Consider the following 9238-nt stretch of genomic DNA (forward strand, 5'->3'; position numbering starts at 1 on the left):
GTAAATAAAATAAGCATCAGTGATGCTGACAGTCTGGTTATAGGTACGGACATGGCTGCTCTACGGAAAATGTTCAGAAATTTCTTACACAGATAAGAAAGTAGGAAAAGACCATTCAAGGGCAGAATTTCAACTGTTGTGATTTATGATCACGTTGTTCTCGCAGCGTTTTTTCGCGCTGCTGAAGACGAAAGCAATTATCTGGGCTTTTAAGAGGAAGCGCTGTTTATTTACATTCACGCTCAGCTGAGACGTATTTAATATCTGGTTTCCCGCTTTGCCTGTTCTCGCTCTCCGGAAGTGCCCTCGCGGTGCGACAGACAGCAATCCTGAAGCGGAGCGGCGAGCCCCCGGCACGTGGCTGCTCTCCTGCCGCGGTTTCCCTGCTTCGGCACAGCCCAGCGCAGTGCTGTTTGAGCAGTTACTTCTCTCAAGTGCAGAGGAGGGGATCCGTGTGTGACGATGTAGTCGTTTTGGCTACGGAAGGCTGAAAACACAATGAGAAGAGTAATTTTGCTTTTGTTCAGTCTGATATCGTGACTCCTTTATAAGGTCTTCAATTGCGTTCTACTCTGGGTCATAATACACGCACACACACACACATTTTCAGAACCGCTTGTCCCATACGGGGTCACGGGGAACCGGAGCCTACCCGGCAACACAGGGCGTAAGGCCGGAGGGGGAGGGGACACACCCAGGACGGGACGCCAGTCCATCGCAAGGCACCCCAAGCGGGACTCGAACCCCAGACCCACTGGAGAGCAGGACTATGGTCCAACCCACTGCACCACCGCACCCCCCTGGGTCATAATATTCAACCTTTATTTATGCCAGGGGTGCGGTGGTGCAGCGGGTTTGACTGGGTCCTGCTCTCTGGTGGGTCTGGGGTTTAAGTCCCGCTTGGGGTGCGTTGTGATGGACTGGTGTCGTCCCCCCCCCCCTCCCCCCCATCCCTGTGTTGCCAGGTTAGGCTCCGGTTCTCCACGACCCTGCTCAGGGCAAGCGACTTCAGCCAGCCTTGTTCATGCCATCAGTTTCCTATAAAAACCAGGAAAATTACACATTTATTTTCAGATGGCACGGCAGAAGAAGTGACTTGGGGGTTGAGAGGCGTAATATGATCACGCGACAGGGACATAACGACCAAATGGTGGGTAACGACCCATCTTTCTCAGTGCGCTCACACGCTACGCGGCCCCGTCCATTAACGGTTGCTGTAACCCGTGAGCATTTTGAACCTGGACCTTAATGGTACTTTTGTTTGGTATTTTATGCAAATGTGCATCTTGCCATGCTTATGACAGTCTCATTAACAAAAGTCAAATGTTGTTTTCATAGTAAATACCACAACAGCATGGTTCTCCAAACACAGCCTGGCTTTGATCTCCCGGGCCAGTTAAGGACCCGGTTCTTGTTCTTATTTGCACAGAAATTTGGCAACCGAGGTATGTAAACATCGTGCGATGCGTGCTTAACCTTCCACCTTAATTTCTTTCTCTTCTATGATGTTTAAAATCCGCACAGCTGATTACATGCAAGCGGTTTTAATGCAGAGCAATTCCGAGGCATCTGCTTAACGTCTTCGCGGAGAAGCAGGTTTACGTCTCGACGGGATCTGTAGACCAGAATGGCGCGTTCGTCGCATTTCTTCACTTTTCAGGCACTGCTGAAAAGACTTTCCCGACTGGTGTGCTGCTCTGAAGTGGACAACATGTGGGAATTCGTCTGGATCTTGTATGCTGTCCTTCGAACCCAGATTACCCTAAAGACAAGGCATAGAAAGACAGAGTATCTCACACCCAGAAGCAGGTGTGTTCATGAGAGCTCTTTGAAATCCTGTTTAATAGAAATAGTTCTGGAAGAGTTGTGGAGTCGTAGATAAAACAAAAGAAGAGAAACAAGCAAACAAACACAAACATGAAAACGTAGTTACCCTGAATCACAATTACTTTTCTAAACCGTCTGTCTGAGTCAGAGTTGCGGTGCTCCAGAACCCATCCCAGAAGCATGGGGCCTAAGGCTAAGTAGGAAACACCACAGATGGGGGGCCAGGATGTCACGGGGTAAAGATAAGTATGGATCACTAAGACTAAACTTCCATCCAGTTTCGATAACCGCTTGTCCTGAGCTGGGTCTCCAGGAACCACAGCCAAGCATTGGGCACAAGGCTGGAAGAGGTACACCATGGATGGGGCGTCAGTCCATTGCAGCGTATGCTCACGCTCAACCATCCCTTCACACACTACAGGCCAGTTAGCATCGCCAATATACCTAAACAGCATGTCGTTTCACTGTGAGAAGAAACCAGAGCACCCAGAGGAATCCTACACAGAGCATGTATGTGGACCAGACTTTAAAATAATAGCACAGGGTGGGGTGGTAGGACCCCTGGGCAATGCCCGACCGTCAGGCCTGAACCGCCCGCCCCAGACGGAGCATGGGGAACCGGAGCCTGACCCGGCACACAGGGCGTAAGGCCGGAGGGGGAGGGGACACGCCCGGGACGGGACGCCAGTCCGTCGCAAGGCACCCCAAGCGGGACTCGAACACCAGACCAGAGAGCAGGACCTGGACCAACCCGCTGCGCCACCGCACCCCCATAATAAGAGCACAGAAAATAAAAAAATCTGGCTGTGCAGTTATATATTAAACTGCTAATAATTTTATTTCATTTTATTTTTTGTTGCACATTCAAAAAATAATGTAACAGGTAGGCTCGCAGCAGAGATACGGTTGCTAGAGTTCGTCGATCCGCGAGACGTCACGGGGGAGCCGCGATGCCGCGGACGGCGGCGGGAAGCCGACGAGAGTCCGAGCGAAGTGGTCGGGAGGGACTTGTTTGCCTACGGCACTCGTCCGTGAACAGGCCCGCCTCCTCGGCACTTAACTCGGCGTGGCAAACCTGGCTATGGACCACCTGCGCAAAAATATGCGGCACTTTCCTTCCTTTGCCGCCGCCGAAGAAAAAAAATCCTTTCCCTCCGTCGCGGGAGCCGAAAGGCGTACGGTTACAGCCATTTGACTCCTTGGCTGAAAGTCGGTTCTGCTCAAAAAAACACACACGAGCCAAGAGAGATGTTACACGCAGGCGACTTCTCTGCCGCTCCGGCGGAGAAAGTACGCGGGAGAGCGGCTCGCCGAGCTATCGGGTGTCTTACGGTGAAAGTTCCGGCTTGTTCTCAGATAAAACAAGAATGTGAACCGTTTACTTTGCTGCGGTTGAGCGAATCGCTTTAATTCTGCTTTCTAATATTCGGACATACGGTATACGGTGTCCAAAGAAACCGCATTATGTCTGTGTATATGTATGGATGTATGTATGGATGTGGGGACGCGTATGTTCATCCCTATATAACAGTATTTGTGGGGAATTAGGGACATCGATGAACTGGAATATTTGACACGTGGAAACCTGAGGACAAACGGTGACCCTTATGCCTACGAGGCCGTGTCTCCGCTTCCTAACAACGCGGATGTGCGGCAGGCCTCGGTCAGAGGGGAACGCTCATCCGGCAGGTCGCGGGGCCCAGCGGCACGAGGAGCAAAGCGCAGCAGCTCGCGTGAAGTCCTGATCGCGCGTCTCTGCGGAACGGCTGCCGTCGAACGACGTCGTTCGCCGTGCGTCCGCGTGTGAAAATGCGCTGCTGCACCCTGGGTGTATAAAACAGAGGCTGGCGATTACCCTCTGGCTATCCTCAACAGTTGTGTCTTCCACTCTCCTTCTGCTCTACTCTTCGTCATTCAGCTCTGTGTCCTGGAACATAGTGACTTCAACGTTTGGTCAAATACACACGCGCTTTCTGAAGCACTGGTCCCATACGGGGTCACGGGGAACCGGAGCCTAACCCGGCAACTCAGGGCGTAGGGCTGGAGGGGGAGGGGACACACCCAGGACGGGACGCCAGTCCGCCGCAAGGCACCCCAAGGGGGACTCGAACCCCAGACCCACTGGAGAGCAGGACCTGCTCTAACCCACTGTACCACCGCACCCCCTGCTTGGTCAAACACCTTTTCAATAATTATCATAATTTCGTAGTTCGTACCCTAAAACACACACAGCTGGATATACATATTATTTTACAGGGAAGCGCATTATCGTCCGCAAAATGACTCACTCGTACTTGGGCTCACATTCTCTCCAGCCAAGAGGAAATTTGCATCCTTAAATGTGATTATTGAGAATGGCATCTTGTACATTTTCTCATTTTATTACAATTGCAGAGATAATTTGAATATTCATTAGAAATATTTATCTGAAAAAATACATTTTAGACTCTACATGAATGTACCTCAGTCCTTTCAAGAGTTTAGATATTTTCGAGGTAGACAGTGATATTTATGTTTTCATTACAGTATATAATATTTAATACAAGTGGTTGATAATTAACATAATATTACAGTTATATGAAATATATAATAAACATCAACACCCTGTACAACTGAAATAATAGAATAGAAATTAGAATCATCTGAATAAACACACACATGCACACATCTATATACATAAATATATAAGAGATTTAGTTGAGCAACATACAGCAAATTTTTGAACACACAAATTCTTACACTCCGAATTATTAACAGTGCATAAAAAGCAAACGTGCATTTAGATCGATTCACGCTTGAGTAAAATATTCCGGTCTCGTCACAGAAAAGCCGTCATTTAGTCTCCGCCGTCGCTCTTCGCTTGCATTTATAAGCTCTCGTCTTCTCCTAAATGACGGCGGCTCTCGTTCGGCTGCGTGCGGCGGTGAAATAACCTGCCGTGTCTCTTTCCCAGCCGGACTTCTTCAACACCCAGAACACGTCACTGAATCGAGTTCATCTCCCTACTCATTTCTTAGCCTTAAAGACTTTTGCTTTGATGGGAAAGAGCGAAGCTCATGGGCCGCATCACCGGAGAACGTGAAATCATTTAATCACCGCGACAGATTTTACAAGCAGCTGCAACACCCGTCATCTCAAACGGCAAAAGGCCGCAATGCTTTCTTGAGTCTTCTAGAAAACCGATTTGACATTACATCACTTCGGCTTGCTCGCAATCTCATTAATAAACCAATTAATTATGGAAGTCTGTGATTTACACTTCTCGCCTGCTTGCTCACTCGATCCGAACAGATACCCTGCACTGCGGACCCCTGTACCATAGTACCGCAGTACCGCGGTACCACGGAGCCCAGCTTGAACTCGGCTGTATCTTGCTCTTTGCTCTTTGCTCTTTGCTCTAACTTTGCAACCGAAAAATGTGCCTGAACCAAAATATGCTATATGTCATATGATATAAATTAACAAAATAACATTATACTGCAAATTAAAATGGAAACGAATATGGTTATTTTGACCGGTCAGAGCCTCCGTCCACTGTGTAGCTGACTTAAGCCACAATTTAGACAAGTTCTGAAGGTGATTCTCCACGTTAATCCCTTTTAAGTATTTGCCAGGGTCTCATCGGCGCCCCGTCTATATACCATAAACCGAACTCTGTGGGTTTAGAGTTATGCCCTGGAAGCCGAAAACGCTACCTGCACCCGCAGGATTCGACCACCATGTCCTCGTACTGCTTGTAAACCACGTTATTGCCTGAGTCGATGTACAGAATGCTGATGGGCGTCAGCTTCGCGGGAACGCAGCAGCTTGGCGGCGTGCTGCTGGGGTCCATGGAGTTCATGAGAGTTTGAATAATGGCGTGGTTGGTGGGCTCCAGGTGCGACCGCAGAGGGAAGTCGCACACGCCCTCGCAATGGTACGCCTCGTAGTCGAGGGGCGCGATGATCCAGTCGTCCCAGCCGAGCTCTTTGAAATTGACATGCAGCGGTCTTTTGCTGCATCTCGATTTCGTCTTTTTCCCGTGCCTCTTGCCGTGACGGCTGCTCGAGGCCGTCCTTCGCTTCCGCCTGGCTTTCAACGGGTGGCCGCCTTTGGCTTCCGCGTTTGGCGTCCGGTTGTTCTCTGTCGTTGTCCTTCGGTCGTCGAAAAGGTTTTCCGCCTTCTTAGACCTTGCGAAGACGACCAAGAGCGCCCTTTCCCGCTGAAGTCGGCCGTTCCTGTCGAATCCGAGAGACCGCGGGTCTAGCTCCCGTTGCCGTTTCCCAAAAGAGGCCTTGAGCTCGAAACAAACTTCTTTCCCTTTAGGCAAACGAAGGTGGTTTTTGAAGTATTCCCACACGTCCAAAACTTGCCATTCTGCCAGCGTGGGATCCTGCGGGCCGACGGACCGAGAGGCCAGTAGCTGCTGGGACTCACATGAGACGATGTCAATGTTAAAGAGGCGTGGAAACAAGTTTGCTGGTGACCTCCTGAAAATCCTCAGCTCTGCTCCCATCAGCTCCTCTCTGTCTGAAAGGGTGGAAACATCAAACAGGTACTTTTGTCTGTGCAAATGGGGGTGAGAGGGATCATCTGCAACATAAAACACAATTTCCACTCAGATTCGTCGTTCCTTCGAGCATTCGGCGCACAGCACTGAGTCGTGCAAACTGGCTTCGTCGCTGCGGCAAAGAGAGCAGACAGAGACATTTCTGGCTACGGTTTCGGCCACAATGTAAACGCATTAAAAAAACACACGCAGCACTGGAAACAGCAGGTTAGGGTTTGGCAGCATCACAGAGCGGGTGTGTTTTACCAGCTTATATTAGCTCAATAACTGGTCTTTTCAAAGAGTATTTTACATTAATAGGGGTATTGAACTGTAGCTGGTTACAGAACTTGTACAATGAACTTTAAAACAGTTCAGTAATAGCGAACTGGAGGTGTAACAAGTGTCACCGCTCTCTTCAGTCTCATTGTGCTGCAAACACACTTCTCTAGTGCGCTTGCTGCAATAAACACACCGAACACATCATCTTTATGCAACATCTCATGACACGAGTTCCGGATCTGCTTGAGTCTCGATTTCCCAGTAACAAACACATTTATGCGCATCTTTGAGGAATGAGAAATGCAGGAACACGTGACGTATTCTGACACATCATTTCATATGGATACGATGTATTGTTCATATAAAACTGCTACACTGAACTCTTAAACTGTCGTATTCAGTGTTGAAACGCGTTCTTTACTTTCGCTCGGTGTTTCAAACTTTCACCTCTTACATGTCCACGTGTCGCATGTTTATTTCCCACATCCCTCAATGTTACACACTGACAGAATAAATAAAAGTGTCCTTATAAATAAGAGAAGGAAGCCGATGTGCTTTAACCTCCGTATTCCACACTGACTCACTTATTTTCATAACCATGAATCATGATCTCTCCTGTGATGGAAATATTTATGAAAAACCCGAAAGCACATCTTCAGCTTTCTTAACACATTCACAGGAATAATTAGCCTACTCACTATTATTATTATTATTTGAACACTGCATAATAATACTAATTTATCATTTTAAATTTTTTATTCTAATAATAATAATAATAATAATAATAATAAAATCTGGTAAATGTATTATTATTATTGTTGCTGTTGTTATAAAAAAGGTTCATTCATTTTCCCAGATTGCTCTCGTCTGGTCTCCTGACAGCGATTAAACAAAAATTTTTTCGCTGCCTTAAATGCCAGTACAATTCACTGATTTATTCCTCTGAAATATTGAGTGGACATGCTATTAGTAACAATAGGTCGTTTTTTAATTTTTCGAAGACTGGCAACATTTTCGGCTTGGAAGAATGTAACGAAAGACTGTGATTTGTGTGTCGTTATTAGTGATTTTGTTGAGATATCAGCTCGAACACAACATTCAACATGTTCCCTTTGAGAGGTTCCACACTTCCAAGGGTCCAGCAAAAGGGTCCGAAGCTGTGAAACATCACATCAAATCAGTTTTTTCTTGAATGGCACCAAGTGTCATGAACAGCAGTGCATCGACCCCCGAAATGACTAGAATTTCTTATGATATATATATATATATATATATATATATGTATATATGCTGAAATCACTATTTGTTTAGTTTGTTACCCAGTTTAACAGTAAAAAATCAGTCCTGCAGCAGTGTGATGCTTTGAAAGAAAATGATGCTCATTTTCAGAGGCGCGCACTGAAGTGCTGAAATCACAGCAGTGGAGAAGTGCAGGGAGGCCCAGAGAAGATGATGATGAAGTGAGTGTTTTTACTGAAGCGCTCAGTCACTGCAGCTTTGCACAGCTGAGCTGTATGAGGATGTCGAAGAATCAGGCTGAAGTCAAACCCTAACGCAGAGCACTTTGTGAACCTCTCTAAAGGGACACAGCTTGACATTATTTCCAAAATTACACATAAAAACTCTCGTAAACAAGATAACATATTTTCAGATATTAAGGTATATCTGCTAATAAAAAGTATACGCTGATTTAACAGATGTTTAATCTTGTTACTTACCCTTAGTCAATGTGCCAGTAAAACTGACAGCTGCATTATGACATATGAAAAAAAATTAACATAAATGTTAGTGTTACATCTAGTCTTGTTTAGTATTAGAATTTAGTTTTAAATTTCAGTGTAGCTGCTCATTTTTCCAAGTTTTAACTTTACATTTCTACATTTTAAGGCTATTCATACAACCCTGACCCAAGCAGCATTTTGGTGTCACTCACCTTGTCCTCTGTCCACAAAACTCGTTATGACGTTGGCAGACTTGGAAGATTGAAAAAAACTTGTATTGAGCCCCATTTTTTCAGCAGCAGAATACGTCCCGTAAATGGAGAGCATGTACTCGTGTGGCACGGTTGGGTCCTTGAACCCGTGCAGCTGAGGGTGAATTTGACTCAACGACGACGCAAAAACATTTTTAAAGAGCCTGTGGATTCCTGTTTCCTTGACACCCCGCTGAAAAGATGAGGGGTGAAAGAAAGCTGAGCGGACGGCTGGTAAATCCCAAAGAAAGACGAAGAGGAGATACACTGATGTCGCTGGGAAGGAATTCATAGTAACAGAGCTCCACAAATGACAATTCACAGTGAGCAGATGAAATGGTTCAGGAGGCTGTTGGATGACAGCGGTGAGAGCTTCATTTACTGGGGAGAAGGCTATGCACACACAGGCACGCGCACGCACACACACACACACGCACACACACGCACACACACACACACACACACACACACACACACACACACACACACCAGTCTCCTGAAGAAACAAACACGCCCACCTCAACCTCTGTGGTCCTTCCTGGAAAAGCTACTCCTCTCAGTTCACCGATGTTGTAAAACAAGGTTCCTCACCCGCAAGGCAGATCTTGGCGTCTCTTGGTGGGAGGGCA

General features: G+C 46.8%; 1 protein-coding gene across 1 annotated transcript; it reads right to left on the minus strand.

The window, feature by feature from the left end:
- Positions 1 to 5518: 5518 nt before the first annotated feature.
- On the minus strand, positions 5519 to 8901 carry LOC108933299 (growth/differentiation factor 6-A-like). The gene is made up of 2 exons (XM_018750249.2): positions 8571 to 8901; positions 5519 to 6399 (listed from the first exon to the last, which is right to left on the minus strand). Exons 1-2 carry the CDS (start codon positions 8899 to 8901, stop codon positions 5519 to 5521), a joined length of 1212 nt encoding a protein of 403 aa, XP_018605765.2.
- Between the last annotated feature and the right edge of the window lie 337 nt (positions 8902 to 9238).

Source organism: Scleropages formosus, chromosome 23 (genome assembly GCF_900964775.1).
Source record: "Scleropages formosus chromosome 23, fSclFor1.1, whole genome shotgun sequence".
Taxonomy (NCBI): domain Eukaryota; kingdom Metazoa; phylum Chordata; class Actinopteri; order Osteoglossiformes; family Osteoglossidae; genus Scleropages; species Scleropages formosus.